We start from the raw sequence: 23,443 nt of genomic DNA on the forward strand, positions 1-23,443 counted from the left end.
TGTATAATCTAGCGCTGTGGCCGAACACGCAAAAGCAACTCATCATGACGTAGACTCGGGCAATGCGAAAATATTGGAAATATAGAACTGGACTTCACGGCTTTATCTTAAATACCTGACAATACAGACAGACCATGGAGCACACACTTAATCCCAATGACGGCAACTTACCACACATGTGTGCACGTTGCCCACGTCACATCTTGAAGCCAACATCACCGGATAACTTTCTCCTCATTTCAGTGTGAACAAGGCCCCCGTAGGGAAGTGGAAACGCCTTTATTTTTATCAGCTTTCGTGGCCGGAGTCAGGTTATATTTGTTGCTATGTTTTCATGACCAGACAGGCTTCCGTCCACGTCTTGATTTAATTGCTCATTGTATTTCGTCTTGTGGGTATGTTGGGACCGTTTCTCGCGATTGTTAGTTACTTTGATTCTGATGTGCTTTTGGGGTTGTCTGTGTCTGTTCGGGAGTTTGATATATTTGGGAATTATGTGATATAAGAGATCTAGTATGTACAATTTCTGGCTAATATGTCACCAGGGTGCTATGGCCATCTTTATAAGGCTGGCCGTTTTGAATAAAATTTGCCTTTAGGCTTCATCAACGTAGCGGTCGCTGCTCTGTTTTCGTACGCCCCACGGCACCCTCGCAGCCGTCACCACAGTCTGTAATGTTAATTTCTTCAGCTAAGGAGGTCTATTTTCTGGTCACCGTACTGAGCGAACGTGTCCTGCTATTCTTGCCTCCCGCAAAGACGACACCGACCACGGGGACACGCACGCGTTTATTCAGCGCGAATTGAGATGCTGGTTGAGGAAGTCTCGGAAGGAGGCCACCCTTGTGAACACGGTGGGCATGTTGGGCAGGGCGCAGTAGACCGAATGCGACACCACGCCCACCAGGTACCAAGTCCGCTCGTCGAACGTGCACTGTAGGGGTCCGCCGGAGTCTCCCTGTAGGATAAAAGGCAGAAGTATAAATACGTAGCTCTTCCACACCACAGTCGACTCTGGATAATTCGAAGTCGCTTAATTGGAACATTCTTGCAATTTTACATGCAGTCGAAGAGAGAAATTGCTCTATAATTCAAACCGAAAACCCATTATGTCGCCTAATTGGAAGGCATTTGGAATAAAAAGCATCAAGTTAACCGTCATTTCTCGATAAAATTCAAATATGTCAGGCTGAAAAACAGCGCCGTGTTCTGTACTGACATTGGCGCCATCGCAACTAAGGCAGCGCACTGTTAATAAAACGGCAGGCCAGTTGAAACTCGCACCTTCGTACGCACCCCTCTCGTGAAAGAATCCAGGGGCGCTATTCCAGAAGGCCCGAGTTTCGCCTACTCCAGAGTTTCCAGCTGCTTGGATTATGAAAGTAGTGATAGTGAAGCATTCGATACACCTTGAGCAAAACCACCGGAATCGCGCGCAGCACGCCTGGCATATTCCGCGCGGTGTATTCCACGTTGATAAATTATGGAGCTATCTCCCGCATGCAGCACCCTCTGAAATCGCTCTGCAATACTAATTCCCGAGCAGAAGCCAGATAACCCCACTAGTTCAGTATAACCCCACTGCTACTTTGAAATCCCCCGCGTGGCTGTAGGTGGCGCCACGCCCGGTAAGGGGCGGTCCGTTTTTATCGGTGTTCTGTTCTTCCACTGAATTATGTTTGCAGCGTGGCCTGAGGGCAGTCCAAGTGCAGCTCCGAGCAAGCGCAAACGAAGTAATCAAACGCGTCCACTGTAGCGAATGGAACGCGCCTTGCTCCCGACCATCAAATATGGCTTTTGTTTACGGCTTGCTTGAGTGTGCATGGCGGGAGCTTATCGGAAATCGTCCCGTGTCAATTGAAGAGCGTGTTTGAGAATTGACGAGTGCGTTTTAGACGTTGAAGTTGTGTCATTAGTCATCGTCTATGTTTTAGCGGTGTATGAAGAAGGCTCCCATGGGAAAATCGTGTCGTTTTTGCCTCTCCTGTCGGCTTGTACAATAGTGAACTCCAGTTTGGACCGTACACCCCCGCGACTGTGGCACCGTTGGCTGACGGTGGCCTGGGGGCTTCGTTTTTGTTTTGTGCTAAGGTCTTGTCACTGCTACCGGGCATCAAATGACGACTTCGTGGCTACGACGCTACGCCCACACAAAGTGGGCGCCATGGGTGGATGTGGCTTCGGTTGTTACGCCGCGCCCCCGAAGGAGCTGGATGTGTTTGACTGACATTAGAACTCGGAGGAAACTCGGGCATGGTTTTGCACGGCCGAGTTGAACTCGGGACGCCCGTGGTGGCCGCTGCTGCGGTGCGGTTTATATTTATGGTCTCCGTAGCAGGCATATTTCTGCCCGACAGGTCTCTTAGACGAAATAGGAATTTCGAGCCCGCTTCTTTTTCTCTAAAAGTGCTTTGCTTTGGTTGTGCAGTCGTTCGGCGACAGACCCCCGTTTGCGATTACTAAGAGGCGGGTTCAGCTCCATGACCGTCGAGGAGCAAGTGTAGTTCGCGCTGAGGTTTTACGCGGCGGGCAGCTTTTACAGAAGCCTTGGTGGCGACCGCACCATCGACTGTCAGCGGGTGTGCGCGCAATATAATCAGTGGAGACGTGTTTTGCAGACCTCGCCTTTCTTTTAGGTGGTTTGGCGGACGTAGCTTCCACAGGTTCCTACCGCACGTCTATCTGTCTGCAGTTGGAGCGTGCGCTTCAGTTATCGTCTGTTCGCAAGGCAGTTTTAAGTGCGAATGCACTTTATAAGCGACCCCGAACCTTCCGCCGTCCGCATAGCAACAGCTGCGGGTGCGCGCGCTTTTCGTCTTCCTTAGCAACGGGGGGAGATGGGCGCGCGCTGCCTGGCCGCTGACATGGCACATACCCACGTGGGATATTGGCCAGGAATAAGTGCGAATGCACTTCTTAAGCGAGCCTGAATCGTCGCGCTCGCATAGCGCCTCCTCTCCCCCCTCGCCTACTCTCCTAAAGCCCCTTTACTACTCTCCAGCTCGCAACACCCTCTCTCGGCGCGCCAGCCAGGCCACTACACTATATAAAAAAAAACAGCATCCGGCGCCAGGTTTCGATCTGCGGACTTTGCGGCCGCAGCGCGACGCTCTACCGACTAAGCCACGGACGCGACGTTGATATCAGAGTTAGTAACGCGCCTTATATCTTTAACGCATTCAAACTACGTCATCAGCGGCGTGCGTTGGCGACTCAGCGGCGTTATAGCGGCTTGATAACTGCGTGGTGTACACGTGATACTACAAACCCGCTAATTCTGCATTCTCTCACGTGACTGCGCCTCCTCTCCCTTCACTCCGGTCGGCGCTTCGCAGCTGCGGTGCGCTGCGGTGCGGTGCGCTCCTCCTCTCGAACATACACGTTAATTCACCAAGATTTCCGCAGAGGGACAAACGAGGCGTGTTAAGCCGAACGTGATCACGAGGGGGTGTTAATGTAACTAACGGGCAAAATGCCACCAAACTTCAACAAACTCCCCCTCATAGCATCACCCCGTACTTCGCACTTCCTCATACTCCCCTTCGGGGAAATGCGGGGGAATTTTTTTAACGAAGCGTTCCATGACCATGCGTTTTGTTTATCATCAGCGCGGCGGACAGTCTACCTCGCGGGGTTGCGTAGCGCGCATTTCTTGTGAAAACGTTACTGACAGGATAGCTTATACGTATTACATATGCTGTCAAGGAGATAGTCGACGCACCGATAGTCGGTTGACGTGGTGTATTCGCAGGGGTGAAGCCGATAGGAACGCAAGTCCGATCGTTGAGATAACCCGGCTCGTTTCTCGCGCATGCACCTTACGGGGTTCATCTTCTTCCCCTCGCACGTCTTTGGCGCATATCCCAGTGTCGGGATTGGACATAATCCTGCCTTCCTCTTCCACATGGTCGATGCTGGTACGGCGAATACCCCGATAGCTTGATGGCCTGTTGCATCTTTTCATTATCCTCTCTACAATACAATCAAAGGCGCGTACCTATGGTGAGAGGCGATCTTAACAAACTTTCAACGGGTTTTGTTCAGCGTCACCGTCGTTTGGTAGGAAGCAGAGCATGGAAAGCGAGTAAAGGGAAGAGCTAAGAATTGAAACAACCGCGTGACGCCAGAGGGAGGGTAAACGGGAGTAGGAAGAGCGCGAAGGAAGAGAGGGTCGTGCGGGGATTGAACTCTACGAAAAAAAAAAACGACTGTGGAGAGCTTCTTCGAACCAGATCGGTGAAGAGGAAAATGAAATAAAGCAAACAAACCCGAAACGTCGTCTTCCTTGTTGCTATTCCTTCCTTCGTAACACATGGCCGCTTGGGGGATGAGCCCGGAATTTGGACCTTCGAGGAACTAACGGGCCCGGTTCGCAAAATTCGTAACACTGTGGATTCGAACAGTAACACTTGTAGGATAGTGCGTGTAGCATGAAGCCTGAACGTGATGTCAAGGGAGTAGGACAGGTGCACACCACCCTCGTAGAACCCCGATTCTAGGGAGGCTGTGGCGTGTTCCAGTCTGCTTGCACACTAAGACGAACAAATGAAAGAGAAGAAACTGGCGCAAACATGCAACAGCAGAAAAAAAGCCATTTAAAGTATTCCGTGCCAAAAGAAAAAAAAAAAGAAACGAAAGCGAGGAAAAAGGCGCAAGTACAATAAATTAAAAAAGAAGTTGAAAATACGTCTCACCCGAGTTTCGCCTTAAAAGCACATAAGCATACTGGACCGTGCCGAGGAAATTTTGTGTCGAAAATCGGAGGGTTTCGATAAAGCAATACGAACAGCAACTGTTTTGAATGTGGCGCGCTTCAATCACCCGTTTTCTTTTTTTGCCAGTCGGCCATAGTCACGTGATTGCACTGTGTGCCACCAACGGCAGAAACAACTTTTTAGGACGAAAAATTCCAAACAAAAAGCTCATATGAACGCATGAAATAAAAAATAAAATGAACTTTGCAGTGAAATACAGATTAATAAAGTAAAAGTACAATAAAATGAAGTAATTGGATTTGCGTAGTCCCAGTAGCCACCAGTGCAGCAGTGGAGCGAGAGAAAGCACTGAAAGATGCGCCATGTCTTAGTGGCGCATCCTCGGTGGGCGCTGCCCTGGACCGATTACGTCACCTCAATAATCAGCAAATAGCATGAATCGCATTTTTAATGCGTTTTAACCCTGCTCCGAAATATTATCATAAGCTTATTAACACGACAGCTCCGCTTTGCCCGAGTTTCGCTCAAACTCGGGCCTTCTGGAATAGCACCCAGAGGAGAGCCGCGCGGTTTATTCTTCCGAAATACAGGCGGACCGATTCTGTCACGGCCATGCTAACTTATCTGAACTTACCGACGCTCTTCGAAAGGCGAGCGATTGCCAAACTAAAATTCCTCCACCTGTTGTAGGCGAAGTCCTTAAATATTGAAACTGCAGGTTACATCCAAAAATGATCCTCATGCCCAGTAAGGCACAGCAGTCCCGATCAGATCATGCCTATGACAGCAAGAACAGACACATTTAAATACTCTTTCTTTCCACATAGCATCGACTACCACCGGAGATAACACAGCTGAACTCCGTTGGTGGGTTTGAGAGGGCCGTGTCGAGCTGTGTTATCGGCGCGCCATAGCACCGAAGCGTGCAACTTTGCATGTTTTATTTTGACAATCCTGTGTCGAGAGATCGTCCACATCTTGATTCTTGGCACAAATATACGCCTGTGTTTGCATGTATGCTATGTGTTATTTGTTTTTATGTAGCGCGTTTTCAGCGAGTTATACATTAAAAATGAAAAATTGTTAAACCTATACAATGGACCATGTACTATATCGACCATCCACCCTGTAACGGCCTAAGGGCTAACAGAATAAACTAACGAAATCAAGGTCCTGAACCTCCTTTGTTGCGCACAGCGCCGTGTGACAAGTTTGTGTGGTTGAAGCTTTAGGCTTCGATTTTAGCGATGAGACTCAACTGTCATGGCAACGTGTGTCGTACTTGGCGAAAAAAGTCGATATTCTCAACGAAATTAAAAAGACAACGTGGCGCCGGCAATGCTGTTCTTGTGCTTTTTGCTTAATTGGAAATGCGGTTAATTCGAGGTATTTTGCGGTCCCCATGGACTTCGTATTAACGGCAGTCGGTTGTCAGCTTTGGAAATCGGAGCTCAGGGGTAACTAAATTAGAGATTTCTTGCAATTTTGGGACCGGGAGTAATTTATATTATCACTGGAGCATAGAAATACAAATACGAAATATAATCTGCAGACGAAAAATAATCTGCAGAAATTCAAATAACCTCAAAAAGGAAAGCTGCAAGCGCTTACAGGCAGGAACTCCTGTTGGCATCCTTGCCCCTCTCAAGCGCTTCTCGCGTCCCGGGGAAGTATTCGCCAATAAAGTGTATGCCAATGCAGCGTACACCCCCCACATTATTTATAAATGGACAGCTCCAGCAGGATCCGAATTTTGCCGATGCCCCCACTGTAGTCGTGAAGGCACACCAAATCTTTATCACTTAATTTGGCTTTGTCCATCATTCGACCGTAATCGCCACCAGCTTTTAACTCTAGGTCCCGCCCCTGTGACTGAACAGGAACATGTTAGTCGGGTCCGCGACGATCCCACCACACTAGAAGCAATCACCGAGTACGCCCTTGAAAACGGACTCTACAAATTAGTGTGACGGCCTGGTAGACTTCCCCGTTCTACCTACAATGTGAACTGACTGCAGCGTGCACTGTTTTCAGTGTGAACCGCGTTGTCTACAGTGTGAACTGTACATTTAAGTGTGAGCTGTGCATTTTAGTGCCACTGACTGACTTTTATGTGTTCATTTTGTGATTAGGACGCCAAGACTGCAACTGTGTTCATTGTGAGAGTTGTTACCTTCCCCTTTTCCCCTCATCCTTACCCCCCCCAGGGCCCCATGGCCTCTCGTCTAATAAAGTTTTTCACTCACTCAATTCAAATAATTGTCTAGTAAGGCGTAACATTTTTGTACTGCTTGTCTGGATTGTCAGTTCTTTACAGCCAATTAGTCTGTAAGTATCCAAAGGCGTTCGGCTATTTTACTGCTTTTAAGTTTTCGTTTGCTTCTTTTCGCCAAAGAAAGTAAATTTGTACTATTATAGCAATTAGGGAATTACTTAACCATTGATGTTTTTTCCACGATAGAAGGCCTAGTAGTGACGGTTGGTACGTTTCCGCACCTTGTATTATTGTATTTCCAACGTTCTTTTCAGCGATTTTTTGGTTGAGTCATCGGTTCTTGGAGGACATGTATGAGATGATTATTACGGATTTCATCTCATCATTTTCCAGCAAATTTTAGGTTTCCTACTTTAATTTTTTGGTTTTTCAAAATTCTGTTAAACCAATGAGTATCCCGATTAAATGTGTTACATCTGCCACTTATACATGTTTTTGGATATGCAGGACGTCATTTGATTTTCTCTTCTTAGCTAAAGCTCTTGCTCAAGGAACAGCCTCCGATCTCTTCAACCAACTAGCCTCTCTTTATCTCCCGCCCCCTCTTACTCCTAGCTATATGGACTACTCAGGTGAACCTAATTCTGATCTGGACCGCCCTTTCACTCTGCGGGAGCTCGAGGCGGCCCTGGTTGGAAATGCTAAGCGTTCTGCTCCTGGAGAAGACGTCATCACATACACGGCTCTCCGCAACCTCCCCGACAATGCGAAAGAGTTCCTCCTCCAGATTTTTAATCAAGCTTGGGACAGTGGCAGCCTACCTAGCTCCTGGACGTCTTCCCTTATTACCATGATTCCCAAACCTGGAAAACCTCCTTCAATCGCTAACCTTCGGCCTATATCCTTAACGTCATGCGTTGGTAAGACCCTTGAGCGTATGGCTCTGACTCGCCTCTCTGAATTTCTCGAAAAGAGGGACTTCTTCCCTCATACTCTCATCGGATTCCGTCGCCGTGTCGGTGCTCAGGATATGTTTTTGCTTCTGCAGCACACCTTTCTCTCTTCCACCCTCACCCAAATCCACGCTCTGGTGACCGTCGATGTCCGTAAAGCTTTTGACGGTGTGTGCCATGACCATATCCTGGCACAGCTTGCCGCAATGTCCTGCGGCTCCCGCATGTACTCCTATCTCCGCTCCTTCCTCTCTCACCGGGTGGCTCGCTTTCAAGTCGACTCTCATCTGTCCGACCCCCACCACATTACTCGAGGCACTCCTCAGGGTGCTGTTCTTTCCCCCACCCTTTTCAATATTGCTATGACTCCTCTGGCTTCACAACTATCTGAAATCCCTGATCTTCATCACATTTTTTACGCCGACGACATCACCCTTTGGTGTTCATCTGGCTCTCCGGGCCATGTGCAGAGCACCCTACAACGTGGCTTGGATCTCATCGACTCTTTTCTCACCGCTGTTGGTCTTTCCCCTGCTCCAGAAAAGTCCGAGCTTCTCCTTCTCAACCGTTCCTCTTACCAGCGTGCCCACAATTCCCTCATCTCTCTCCATATTTCTGGTTCTCCCATTCCCGTTGTCACCAAATGCAAGGTTCTTGGTTTTCCTTTGCATGCAGCCAAGAACATACAAGCCCTACACAGCGCCGTCGCGACCTGCCACTCGGTAACCCACCTTCTACGTCGTGTGGTCACTCGACGGGCGGGTCTTCACGAAGCTAATGCCTGCAGGGTTGCTCACGCCCTCGCGCTCAACAAGTTCTTATACTTTATCCCTTACATCTCCTTCACCAACACTCAACTCAATACCCTTGAGACCGCCTTGGTGGGACTCTACAAAGCAGCACTGAACCTCCCTATCAACACTTCTACAGATAAGCTTTTTGCCACGGGCCTCTTTCATTCCCTTCGCTCTCTCCTCAATCTCCATCGAGATTCCCAGATTTCTCGGCTCTCCCTTACCCGTCAAGGTCAATGGTTACTGGTTCAGGCGGGTATATCTCCGATTCCCGTCTCCCCCATTACCCCTCCTGACGCAATTTCGGCGCCCAACCTTCGTATTCTCCCTCTCCCGTCAAACATGTCCCCTGTCCTTCATGCAGGTCGTCGTCATGCGGCCGCGCAGCATCATTCTCCTCTTTTCGCGACCCAGGGAATTGCTCACACAGATGCCTCCTTTGTGGCGCCTCGAGGCTCGTGCGGTTACATTCTGTACCACCCTCACCTTGCTGAAGCAGAAACCCACACTAGCGGCCCGTACCTTCACCCTCCGGAAGCAATGTCTCTTGAGGTTCTCGCCATTGCCCATGCCCTTCAGTCCTTTGCTTCTCTTCCCCCCGTCCCCGAATACACAGTCTTTTCTGACTCTCACGCCGCTATTATACACATACAAAATCGCTCCCTACCTTCTATCCTTCAACAGGAGGTCGAACGAGCGGTCTCCGCTCTACAGCCATCCATCGTTTTCCTCCGTTGGGTCCCTGGACATTCCGGGATTGACGGCAATGAGTTGGCGCATCAACTCGCCCGCGAAACTCTTCACCGGGCACCGTTGATCCCCTGGCCCGGGCCCTCGGAGGACGGTGCGAGGCTCTCCCTTCGCCGTACCATCAAAGAGGTCTACCTTCAGCTCCGTCTTGACAAACGCCTCTACCCGCCTCCTCACCCATCACTCACCGTGGCGAAGGCTCGACTCCTCCGGCACATCCAAATGAATGCCCTGATCACTCCCTCCCGCCTTTTCCTCTATCGCTATAGGTCTGACCCCTCTTGTCCTAACTGCCCCACTGCCTACGCTGATCTACCTCATTGCTTATTCTACTGCCCGGTGGCTCAGCTATCTGACTCCTATCCCTCTCCATCCCTTTCCATCACCACCTGGACCGACTGGCTCGGCTCTGAAGGAGAAGAAGAACAGCGCAGACTGGTCGCCCAGGCGGTGGACATGCTCGGCCTGTAACTTCGGCCGAATAAAGGTCTTTTCTCTCTCTCTCTCTCTTCTTCTCCTATTTTGTATTTGTATTTCCATCGTTCTTTTCCGGGATTTCTTTAGATTTTAACGAATAAATATGTTACTTCCGGAAGTTATGCATTCTTGTGGAAATGCATAGCTCACGGTTTGCTCATTTTCGCTCATTTTTAGTTGTATTTCCATCGTTCTGTTTTGGACTTTCTTCTTTTTTTAGATTCATTTTTGAAGGGGGTTTGTAAGTTGCATATTTTGATTTGATTTGATTTGATTTTATTGTTGCGCGAAAAAACAACAAACAAAACATTTTCGCGCAAAGGGAGCCGGGAAAAAAGCCGTAAAAACAGCTTGACTAGCCCCAGCCCCCCGGTGAAACAGGCGGCAAGCGGCATTGGCAAATATTACCAAAAATCAACAGAAACAAAAAACGCAACGTATATACAATATATGCAGTGACTATACACAGTACTCAAAGTACATACTGAGCAGGGTTTGAAAAATAGTAAGCTTACGAATACAGTAGAGAGAAAGAGGGAGATATTTATTCGTATAACAACATCATGAGTTAAGTGTAAAGATGCTGTGTAGATGGTTAAAAGGAATGGTAGAAATGTCTTGAAAATTTTTGGGTAAAGACGGCAATCTGTATGGGAACATTTGTTTTCCGGAATTTGTTCGGCATTTTTTTACTTTCCAGGTTTCAGTATTGAGGGTAGAATATATCGGAGAAAGCTTTTCTGTACTAGGTAGATTAATTAGTGAACCGTTATTTACTACTGCTTGTTCGTAACATCGGTAAATTTTATAACTCTAAATAGAATCCATGCGAATAACATTGTACTTTTTAAATAGTTCTCGTGTAGGAAAAAGATACGAACCTTTCTGAGTAAGCGAATAGCTCGTTTTTGTAAAACTGTTATTTTTCATACATTTTCCCGAGTTGTACGCTCCAAATAAGTACGCCGCATAGAGCTGAAAATACAGTTGTAAAGTAGAAAGTTAACTGAGATTGGGAAAGAACAACAATAACGGCGCATAAGGCCAGTGGCCTCGGATAATTTCTGGATTAAATAGTCAGTGTGTTTATTCCATGACATAGTATCTTCAAAACATACACCTAATGTTTTGAAAAATTTAACAAATAGAACTGGAGTTTGATTGATTACAATAGGTGAAACTGCGTTGATTTTACAGCGTGGATGAAAAAGTACTGCTTTTGTTTTGCTAGCATTCAGTTGTAAATTATTGTTGAATGCCCAGCTGCTAATACAAGCAAGAGTCTTATTTGCGAAATCAATACCTGAGCAACCGGAAAAAAATAAACTTGTGTCACCGGCGTATGTTATGTATTTAACGATTTCATCGATGTTCACAATCTCGTTGACGTACAAAATGAAAAGAAACGGACCTAAAATGATACCCTGTGGCACGCCACACTTAACTGGTTTAGTTGTTGAAATGTATTCTCCATTTGCAACGAGCTGCGATTGATGACATAGATAAGATGATATTAGAGAATGAGCTTTCCCGCGAAAACCATATCGATGTAGCTTATGAAGAAGAATATCGTGGTTTATGTAGTCAAATGCTTTTGTGAATTCAAGGAAAATACCTAGAACGACATTGTTGTTTTCAAAATTGTCCAGGATAAACTCTTTTTGATCGAGCAGTGCCAACTCAGTTGATTTGTTCTTTATTAAACCGTATTGAGCGGGGGAAATGTTATTATAGGGATCAGAACATGGTGATAAGCGCTTTAGAAACTTTTTTTTGTACTTTTAGAAAAAACAGGCAAAATGGAAATAGGCGGGCCCGGAAGTTTGAGAAATTATTGCGACCGCCATTTTTAAATAGTACTACAACTTTAGCGGACTGCATTTTGTGTGGAAAAACTCCAGTCGAGATGCATGCGTTAAAAAGGCGTTAGATATTTCGCGAACAAATCAATGACAAACTTTAAGGGCTTTATCTGGAAACCTTGCATGTTGGAGGTATTGCTGTTGCTTAGAGACATAAACGCAGCGATGACTTCATTCTCAGCAACGGGATCAAGCAAAATAGTGTTGTCCATAGAGCAATTTAGGCATCTTAAACTTTCAGTATTCATTGAAACAGTTGGAACGGAAAGAAAAAAAATTATTGAAAGCATTGGCTAAGGCTTCTTTTTCTAGTATCTCACCGTCCTTTATAAGTTTTTTTAGGGGCTCCGTTGGATTTCCAAGCATCGTATTTAATTTTTTCTAAATGTCTTGAGGGCGTCCTTCACACGAATTAAAAAGATTAAAAGGATATCGGTGTCTAGCAACGCGGAGCTCTGACCCCTGCGTATTTGCCCTGTCCGACTTGCACGACATAGCCGCCCACCAACGACGCGACCCATCCCTTCGGCAGGTTATAGACCGTTTTAGCTCGGAGCCGTCCGACCCATCTCTGCACGCCTTACACTGCGTAATGAAGTCCTGTTTCGCCGCAACTTCCGGGCGGATGGCCCTGACTCCCTTCTAGCCGTACGTCAGCATCTCCGTCTCGACATACTCCATTAGCTTCATGACGGGCCGACTGCTGGGCATCTTGGTGTCACTCGGACCTACGACCGTGTGCGGCGACGCTTCTACTGGCCCGGTTTTTACCGGTATGTGTGAAGGTACGTAACGGCTTGTGACCTTTGCCAACGCCGCAAGACGCCCCGGTCACTTCCAGCAGGCACTCTTCAACAAATTGATGTTACTTCAGAACCAGTCTTCCGGGTTGGATTGGACCTTCTCGGTCCTTTCCCCTTATCCCGCTCTGGTAACAGGTGGATCGCCGTTGCCACCGATTACACCACGCATTACGCCATCACACGTGCCCTTCCTACCAGCTGTGCCACGGACGTCGCCGATTTTCTACTACACGCCGTCATTCTGCATCACGGTGCTCCTCGTCAGCTGATCACGGACCGTGGTCGGTGCTTCTTATCTCAGGTCGTCGACGACCTTCTTCGGTCCTGCCGCATTAAGCACGACCTCACCACGGCCGATCATCCGCAGACCAATGGGCTCGCTGAACGATTTAACAAGACGCTCATGGATATGCTCGCTATGTACGTATCCACCGACCACCGTGACTGGGACGTTCCTTTCCCTTACGTTACTTTCGCCTACAATTCGTCGCGCCTCGACACTGCCGGCTTCTCTCCTTTCTTCCTCCTTTTCGGTCGTGACCCTGCCCTGCCATTGGACACCATGTTGCCTGACTCGACCACGCTACGAACTGAGTATGCACGCGATCTCATTGCCCAGGCTGATGTGGCCCGCCAGATCGCCCGCGCCAAGATTACGGAGTCACAGGCAAGTCAGAAGCGCCGCTACGACGAGACGCGCCGTGACGTGTGCTTCCAACCTGGCTCCCTGGTCCTCCTTTGGACGCCTTCACGCCATGTTGGGCTATGTGAAAAACTGCTGTCCCGCTTCACAGGCCCCTACCGCATCATTCGCGTGGTTACTCCTGTGACGTACGAAATTATTCCAGCCACGCCCCCGCCGTCAACTGTGCAACCAGCGTCTCAAATTGTGCATGTGTCCCGCCTGAAGCCGTACTTCGTCCGTGATTAAGTTCAGCCCTCAACTTCTACCGTCTTCAGCACCAGGACGTTGCTCCCACCGCCGGGGGTCATGTCACGGGCTCGGTCTTTTGGCTCCTTACCATAAACAGAACCAGTGGCCAATCCCCGCTCTGCGGGAATGCACCCTCTGGGATAAGTGAACCCATAGGCTGGGGAAGAAGAAGACGCTCGCTGGTGTCGATGTGCGTGCAGTACCTGGGACATCGCGGCTGCCTTGTCTGTCGTTACTATCCCGTCTATTTTTGTACCTGCAATCTCTAAACACTTCCCCTTCGTTGCCACGTCACAGTATACAAGCAACCTTAAACGCTTGTCTAACGGGAAAAAACCGCCTGTACCGATCACCAAAACCATCTAAGAATGATGCGCGTTGGGCGGCTTGCAAACTGGCCAATGAGAACTATGTTGCGGCACTAAGATCAGCGAAAGAGAACTTTTTTCGTACCATATTATCCACTATGCTAGTACTAACACAAAAAAGTTTTGCCGCACCATCAATCCTCGTGATAACAATATTGTTCATCTAACCGACACCGATGGTGCTGCAGTTCCTCCGGAGGAGTGTGCTAACACTTTTAATGAAACCTTTGTGTGTAATTTCTCTTTTTCCGAAAACGTTTGCTTGCCACCTCTCGAAACATTTAACTACATTGATATGTTTTCAAGACTTATTGAACCGAGTGGAGTTGCTAAAGTAATTAAAGCACTCAAAGTTTCTTCCGCTCCTGGTTGTGACGACATCAGCCGTAAATTCTTGCATAGCACTTGTGTATATTCACCCATCAATTTAACAAAGATTTTTCAGCAATCACTTGACGACGGTTGTTTGCCTGCCGACTGGACGGCGGGGAAGATGATTCCGCTTCATAAATCAGGAAACAAAAACTCACCGCTTAACTACAGACCCATTTCACTTACTAGCATCCCTTGTGAATTACTAGAACATGTTCTTTTTTCACACCTTGTTAATTTCTTAGAATCAAATTCATTTTTTACGCGGTCACAGCATGGTTTTCGCAAACGTTACTCATGTGAAACACAGTTGGGATATTTCACACATAAGCGTCATGCCATACTTGATCGACCATCATCTACTGATTGCATATATCTTGACTTCTCGAAAGCATTTGACAAGGTGGGCCATAAACTAGTACTACACAAACTACGTCAGCTTAACACTGAACCGAAGCTTATTGCATGGCTTGAGATTTTTCTAACTACTCGCTCGCAGTTTGTTTCGATTAACAACCAGAATTCAATAATACCTTCGTTAAATCCGGTGTGCCACAAGGTTGTGTTCTCGGCCCTTTGCTTTTCCTATTATATATTAACGATTTAACGCCGTGCGTCTCACCTAACATGAATTTATTTGCTGACGATTGCGTGGTGTTTTGAAAAATAATCTGTGACGATGACCTTACCACCCTTCAAACTGACCTAAATTTTTATCGGCTTGGTGCTTAAAGGGGCACTGACACAAAATTTTGAAGGCGAGATAACTTCGGAGATAGATTGGTGGGAACACATATACATCATCTGCAAAATATCAGCGGCGAATACAGCCTAGAACATATTTAAAATCAATTTTAAAGTGCAAAACGCAACCGAGCAGCCAGCAGAGGACCACGCGCAATCGACATCCCGAGGATATTGTGTAAATAAACAACGTCCAAACACGTCACGAGTTTGTGTTTGCCGCTTCCGCACTGCCGGCGTTTTTCGCCGGCTCGCCCGGCTCGCCGCTCCAATCGGAGGGCCGGAGGGCGGAGCTTCTGCTCTCGAGAACGAACGACCCGATCGTTGGCGGCGGAGGCGCCGTGATTTCGTCGGCTCATCGCGCAGCTGGCCGCGACCAAAGTTCTACAGCGATTCCAGGCACTCTGTTTCTATTACTCTTTATTTACATTGGATGCGAAAACGCGCCAGAGACACGAAAAGCCCACTGAGCAAGTCGCACGGTCGCTGTGCAGGCGGCGGCCACCCGCGAAGTGGCCCAGGCCGGCGGAGGTAGCTCGAGTATAGCTTGTTACCGCTGCACGAAATTGTCCCCAAGTCCCGACCATGGTGGCTTACATGAGAAAGGAGTTAATGATGCGATGGCGGGTTGCATTAAAAATTGTCATCTGCACCGCTTACGAGAGCGGCAATCGAATATCCGCCGCAGTGCTAAGCCGAACACATCTGTAGGCGGACCTGTAGGCAGACCGGCCGGCTGCTCCCAGCGCGCGTCTTGCCACCCACCGTCTCGAGCGTCGCGCGTCGTTCTTTAGCCGCGGTAGCATTTGCACTCGCAGCGCCTGCGTCACATCCACGGTCGCTTTTCAATTAAGCGCCTCACGAGATCAGTACGTGGGGGCATTCGCAGAAACTGCCGTCGATGCGGATTCGACAGTGCTACGGTGGCTCTGCTCTGTGATATCCCTCCGACGGTCACGTGGTCAGCTTTGTTCACGCAAAATCCACAAAATACATCGTTTCGCGGCACTCGCTGAAACCGAAACTGCGACTGGCCTCATTGAAAATGCCTCTAATTAAACAACCGTCGCACGCTGAAGCAAATGAGGTTTCTACAGGTTATAAGTAGGTCACTAGCTACTTATCGCAAAAAAAAAAAAACAAGATGCACAATTTTTGTGTCAGTGCCCCTTTAAAGTTGCGCATGGAATTTAATGTTAGCAAGTGTAAATTTATGCGTGTATCTACAAATAATAACACATTACCTGCTCACTACCTTGATAGCATCGCACTAGACTCTGTTTCTTCTTATAAATATCTTATAAATATCACAAGCAACCTCACCTAGAATGTTCACATTGAACATATTAACAATGCAAATCGTATTCTGGGTTACCTCAGGCGTAATTTTGCAAAGGCACAATCTTCCCTTAAACTGCGATTGTACAAAACGCTTATTCGGTCTAAATTAGAATACGCCTCTTCTATTTGGGATCCTTCTTTTAACAATCTCATAAACTCACTGGAAATGGTGCAAAATAATTATGCACGTTTCATCCTGCCTAACTGTAACTGAACCGGCAGCATAACAACAATAAAATCTGCCCTTAAACTTCAATCCCTAGCAGTTCGACGTAAAATTTCCCGACTCTCGTTGTTCCACAAAATATTTTATCACCAACATCTGCATGAAGAACTCATTTTGCCTCCATTGTACGTTTCTTCTCGCCTTGATCATGCTCACAAAGTCGGCATAGCATCAAGCCGAACGAACGCTTTTTCTCAGTCGTTTATTCTCCGTACGTCATTAGAATGGAATCGCCTTCCCTCTCCTACAGCAACCATTCTGGGCTACCATACGGGATAGCAGAGGACCCCAGCTAGCTTCGCTAGAGAAAGTGCTACGCGCCGTGCACTAGCCCTGCAGAATCAGAAGACTCAAGCACGGGTTCGGGTACTCACATGCGGTACACAGGCTCCGGCAATCCAAAGTGAGACTTTGCAAAAATGCCATAGTCGACATTGTGTTTTTGAGGCTTTGTTGTGTGCAGTTATGCTTGCTTGCTGCGTTTCTTTTATTGTTGCTTTGCCTAATTTTGTGTAAAATGTTTGTTTGATATTATTTTTCTCGCTGCTTTCTTTCTTTATATTATGAATGTAACCACTCCCCTGTATAATGCCATTGCCCCTGAGGGCATTACTAATAAATAAATAAATAAATAAATAAATAAATAAATAAATAAATACTTGCATTGAACCGGGTGTAACACTACGGTTATTCGAAGGCGACTGCATAATCTATACGTCTGTGCGGACCGTTGATGATCAAACGAAACTAAACACATCCCTAGCTAACATTGCTGCCTGGTGCGATAAAGTAGGGATGCAAATTAGCGCAACCAAAACAAAAAGTATCACTATAAATCAGACGAATCAGCCCCTATGCTTTGATTACTATCTAGCAGGTCATGTTATAACTCAGACGGACAGTGTGAAATACCTAGGCGTAACAATTACCAACAATTTAAAGTGGAATGTACATATAAACAATATATGCGCTAAGGCATTATGAAAACTAGCATTTGTGCGACGAAAACTAACAATGGCGTCCCCTAAAGCAAAACTTGCAGAGTATTTTACGCTAGTAGGTCCCATTCTTGAATACGCGAGCATAGTATGGAACCCTCACCAGGTCACCAGGCATACCTCATTGATAAGTTAGAACACACAAAATATGGCCCTCCGCTTCATTTACTCGAAATACTCACGGCACGATAGCATAACCACACTCCGTATCCAACCTAGCCTACCAACATTAAAATGCCGCAGACACGTGTCATCCGTAAAGTTCCCTTATCTTCTTTATCACGGCGCCCTAAACAGAGACAACGATACGTATTTCCGGCCTCCTTTTTATCATTCACGTATAACGAGCCATAGCTGTAATATCCGAAATTTTGTTCCTCGTAGTAACACTTTCAAATTTTCCTATTTCTCGCTAACCATAGAAACGTGGAACGAATTACCTAGTGCGGTTGTTAGAGCGCGTTGTGTGGATATGTTTGTTGCTAAAGTCTGTGGGGATCCTAGTGTCCCTATGCCTCGTCCGCACACGTTTTGGGCGAGCTGGTAGCCGCCATTTTGGGTAGCCGGTGCGTCACGTAAGTCGTGTCCTCTTCATGACCCCTCGCCGAACCGGCTCGCCGCGAACGTGTGCGGAGGGCGAGGGGGAGGCAGGACCGGTTCGTCGCCTTCTCCCTCGCCGCCCTCTTCCCGATCGCCGGTGGAGACCTCCTCTCCTCCACCCGAGCCGACGAGCAGCCCGCGAGAGCGTTCCGCGGGGACTCTGCTGAGAGATCCTGCCCTGATCGGTCACACGGATGCCTCCCCTAGTCCCGCGTCCGTGATGACGGATATCGAGGTCCGAGTCCCGCGGCTTGAGCGAGCGACAGCCGCCACTGTCTCCCCGCAAGCGATAGTCGTGTTGTCTGGTATATGCCCTGTATCTGCCAGGGAATAAAGCCTCACTTTGGATTGCCGGAGCCTGTGTACCGCATGTGAGTACCCGAACCCGTGCGTGAGTCTTCTGATTCTGCAGGGCTAGTGCACGGCGCGTAGCACTTTCTCTAGCGAAGCTAGCCGGGGTCCTCTGCTATCCCGTATGTTAGCCCACAAGTCGAACATCGCCTTTATTAGCCCTTGTATGCTAAACACCTTTGTAGAGATGTATTAAAGTGTCGTATTTTGTGCGCTGTGCCTCTCCTGTATGAGCGTTTGAATAGGCTTACACTCTGAATAAATAAATAAAATAAAAAATGACAACCTGCGGCCACGAACACCAGTGTGATTAGTGCGGCGTTGGGGAATGTCGGATGTAGTACGGACAGTATTTGCTATTGACATGAGACGTTACTCCGCCATCTCGGCAACACTCGATACGAAGTGTATACTACTATGCGGAAAAACGGACACACTGCACCCGCTGTCAGCGTTTCGGGCGCATCGATGCGACATGTACCTGCAAGCTGCGCTGCGCGTGCTGTGGAGACGTTGCACTTGAGGTACGCAAGCCTGCTGAAAATCTAGTTATAAAAATTCCCCACTAATTAAGCATGTCTATTCTTATTCTGTCCAAAGGTCAGCTTGGTTAGAAGACAGGCCTAACATGACGATTTTTAGAACCGCATATTTCCAGCAATACCCAAAAGATCCTACAATGCTGTTTGTAACCTCGTCGAAAAAAAAAAACGCATTGTATACGCTAAGAAAACCCAGAATGGTAGTTCAATGATGGTCTTCATCTCTAGGGGTACTAACATTGGGTCGATTTAAAAGATTTTAATTTCCCTGGTTTTTGTTCTTGTTCATGGCGCTGGAAGTGGTGCTTCGGCCCTGTGTTCAGCGTGAAATTCATTGAGTCCGCTTACACTGCAGGAAGACTTCTTTCCCTCCTCGTAGCCAGCGCAGAACATGTCGCGGGTGATCTTGTTGTAACTTCGGTAGGCCTTCGCGCACTTTTCGTGCGGCCACACGGGCAGCATCACCTCCATCAAGACGTCCGAGTGGCGGCCCTCTGAAAGCAGACGCCATATAATGCACCACATGGGCTGCCCCTCTCGTGGACTTTACCGGTGTACACAGATTGGCTGTTTCAAATGTAACCCTGATGTGGGGTCGCCCTAGGTGGCAATTATAAAAGTTTTCAAACGGCGTCATATTTTTAGCATATTGTACCAAACGGACGACGAAAAATTCAGCACAGCATGATTCCTCGGGTATGTGTGGCATTTTTTCACAAGAGCTCGAATGTAAAATAAAAAGGACTACATCGAGCTTACGGGCCTCTCCAGAAAAAAAATATCACGGTGCTATATCCAGCACACACAAAAAAACTTAGTTGGGAAAACTTCCTGGAGCAAGGCGTGCGGTACATTACGTCACCAAAAATTAGAAGTTCTAGCAAGTCCTCATAAATGTTTAGGCTGGGCAAAATATTTTCTGTGCGCTTTTTGTAAACGCAAACGCCAAACTTTCTATTCAGAATGAACTGCTATGCAGACGCGCTGGAATTTCACGAATAATTATTGAGCTTGAGGCCGCAGGAGTGAAAAAAATATATCGATTCATCAATTATTTAAATTGTGGGTTTAACACGGGAACTACTAAAAGGAGATGCAGCGGAATTGCAATATTGGGGCCTATTAATTCCCGTGACAACGATGCTTCCCAGAGCCCGTATAACAGCACCCTGTGCCCGCATAAAAACGTACACTAGAAAAATATTTACCTGCTGATGAATAATCAAAGTTGAAATTTTAGGCGCAATATCAACTCATCTCACTGAGTCGCATTTCTTGTAGAGAAAACCAATCCCGAATTTCGGTTTACATCCATCGCGCTCCTCCGCACATGCCATCGATATCAGGCAGTGAAGAGGCTTTAAAGCCCCTTCACCGTGTTCAGTGCGCGCGGCTGCAGTGTTTAGCGGCTGCGCGACAACATCGATGTTTGTGATACAAAGTGAAGAACCGGATTCAGAAGCTGTTCTTTAGTGGTACGTGTTCTCGGTTCATTGCCATACAGGCGGGGCATTACATTTTAAAATGTATATGTATTTATACATAGACTATTCTAAAGCATGTAATCGACGCTGCTGTAGCCAATATAGGCAAGCTTATTTAGGAACGGCGCATCAATGCAGACAAGGAAAACAAGTCCAAGCGAGCTCTACTCACGCGCCAGACGTTCTCGCGGGTGCTTTTCTTCGGGAACCGATGCAATGCACAGCCAGAGGGGCTACTCTTTGTTCCGTGACGTGCGCTTACGGATGCAGGGTGCGTTGTATTAGGGCTGTGGGACGGAACACAGGAAGAAATGTAAAGCATTCCACTCAACGGGAAAGCTGTCAAGTGCAGAGCTGGGATTTGCCAAAGGAACCGTGACGCCCTTTCTTGGCGTTGATACCAAAAGTAGCCAAGAAAGGGCGCCGCCCCCCATTAAAATGCCTATAAAGAGACACCGGGTTGAGTTTTTATTAATTTGGGGTAATTAATTCGTTCATTCATAATTTTTTCGTATTTCTATTATTGTGTGATTATTTGAGACCTAGCACCGACAGCCTGCATGGCAACGGCGCAGCGCGCAGATCACCGCCAACACTTTGCGTATGAGTAACGTGTGCCTGTGTAGCGCACAGGTGGGATCGTCATCGGATTCGTAAAGGATGGGCGTCAATGCCGACCACGTGACCTTTTCGGAGCCTCTGCTTGGGTGCGTGACCGCGGTTGCTAGATACCGAGACCCCGGGCAAGCTACGGCGATAAGCCGGGCCCCTAAAATGCTTTGGGAACATCTTAAAGGTAGCGCACTTACACACGGACACCAAGAAAAGAGACGACAAACCCTGTGGTTTGCCGCTCTTTTCTTAGTGCCCGTGTGTAAGTTCGCTACGTTTAAGATGTTCCAAATCCAATACCAACTACCCCATTTGTCACTTCCCCGAAAGTGCTCCGCACTTGAAATTTACGGGACGCGAGCGTTCGTCCCGTGTATTTCTTCCCGTGTCCCGTCCTGTACAATGTACCCTGCATCCATTAACCAACAAGGCAAACTTTTCGTCCGTAATTAGTGCGCTCGTGCTCTTCCGTACAGTCATCACTCATGGAAAAGGACCCACCCCGGATTTTTACGGGGATAACACGACGGGTAGTTTATCGTATGTTCTCACGCGCTGAACGGGAATGGTGTCGCGGCCACAGCAGCGCTAACCCACAGAAGGGGTCATCAGCTCGGCAACGTTAGTTAGCGGGTTCACAGGTTCACAGGTATACTTTTAAACATGCTTGAGGTTTCTGCCGTTGTTAGTGCCACAACCACTCTTGATAGGTCTATGTGGATTTCTTTCGGGCGGGAAAGACGTGGAGGATACCTTACCAGACCAATGTGGGGGATTTTGCGGCTCCCTGCCTGCCTTCAAACATATTTCTTCCTCTAGATATCAGGCGCTTTAATGCGGAAGGCATAGAAGTGAAGGCACTCTACTCCCTACCCATTGTAGAGTTAATTGATGTGGCTAACGTGTTTCAAGACACCGAAACCTAAAAAAAGCTCATACATTTGTTGAACTACTGTCTCCGTGCCATGCTTTTCAAAAAGTAAAAAGCAGCTAACTTCTAAAATAGCCATCTACTAAGACCAGCATGCTTCATGAAAACAAGGGAAGCAATCATCAGTTCGTGCAGTACTAGTGTAAACGAACAAGTCTCTTTCTTGTATTTTGCAGGCTATTCAAGTTGACCTTGCGAGGCTCCAGCCTTCCCGCGATGCTTTTGTGAACAATAAAGCGAGCTTTCCCACGGAACCTCCTTCACTATTCAGCTTCTCAAAGGGCACCTGGCAAAAGTTTTGATGAGACCAGTTTTCGGAATATTTTTGCATTATTGGCACTCCCACTAATAACTATTTGGTACAGTCAACTAAAGTTCAATAGACAATTGTTGAAACAACTTCATAAAAAACTCAAATGAAATCAAAGAGGCTGTGTTAAATATGCTCAATAGGATTTCATTTGACATTTCTCAGCGGGCTTTCAACGCGAGAACCCATAGACAGTCAACAAGGACTTGACTGGAACTCAACAGACTTTTGTCAGTATACTTTCACTTGATACTTGTCATCAGAAACTCAACAGAAAAAGTGAATTGGAAGTCAACACAGTCATCTGGACGTCAACGGACATGGTGACCATAGTGAATAGACTTTCATTTAAAACTCAGCATTGAATTTCAAAGGAAACACGGCGGCCATTTTCAGTGGGAACTCAATACAAAATTTCTATAGAAAGTCAACTGACTGTCGACACAATCTAATGAGTAAAGTGAACTAACTTTCAATTCAATCAATTAACCATCGTTGTAAAGGCATGGGAAGTTTGTCTCGGTAGGGGTCAGATTTTTATATCAAATTCCCGACTTTCATAGTAAATTAGTCAGTTTTATAGTAGATAACATAGCATCCTACGGGAGGCGTGTAGTTACAAAAAGTCCAAACAAATGACGCGAGATATTTGAGATACCAAAAATTGAGCTGAATTGCACTTAGTGAGGGCTGTATTTCAAAGAACTTTGCTCGCCTATTCATACACTTGTTAGGACAATCGTACTCATGGGGAGCATTTGTAAGCAAAGAGACTTGGATTAATGAACGGCCTGAATATTTATAGTGAAATCTAAAAAAACACGAAAATTGGCCAAAGTCCTGATTGCCCATGATAGGTGGCTGTCATAAAAAAAATTGTAAAACAGTTTCTAGGAATCTGCATGGTTTCTCCAAATCAACAAAAACCTCTTGGATATGCCAACAGGCCTGCGGTAAAAGAGAAATTTCCGAAAAAGTTATTTCACTTTTCACTTTCTCACGCGTGTAATTAAAAAAAATGCAGCAGCAATAACATCCTACACCATAGTAGTGATATTCTC

General features: G+C 47.0%; 1 protein-coding gene across 2 annotated transcripts in view; it reads right to left on the reverse strand.

Moving 5' to 3' along the window:
• Positions 1 to 778: 778 nt before the first annotated feature.
• Positions 779 to 23,443, reverse strand: part of LOC144179495 (anionic trypsin-2-like) — a 122,530-nt gene continuing 99,865 nt past the window's right edge. For both annotated transcript variants that reach the window (XM_077707870.1, XM_077707869.1), the window contains 2 exons: positions 19,394 to 19,539; positions 779 to 958 (listed from right to left, as the gene is read on the reverse strand). In XM_077707870.1, the coding sequence (XP_077563996.1) occupies positions 794 to 958; positions 19,394 to 19,539 (311 nt within the window). In that variant the 3' untranslated portion in view covers positions 779 to 793. The remainder of the gene's footprint in view (positions 959 to 19,393; positions 19,540 to 23,443) is intronic.

The sequence above is a fragment of the Haemaphysalis longicornis genome, unplaced genomic scaffold (genome assembly GCF_048455015.1).
Source record: "Haemaphysalis longicornis isolate Haplotype H1 unplaced genomic scaffold, Haemaphysalis longicornis Haplotype H1 scaffold_4, whole genome shotgun sequence".
Classification (NCBI taxonomy): Eukaryota; Metazoa; Arthropoda; class Arachnida; order Ixodida; family Ixodidae; genus Haemaphysalis; species Haemaphysalis longicornis.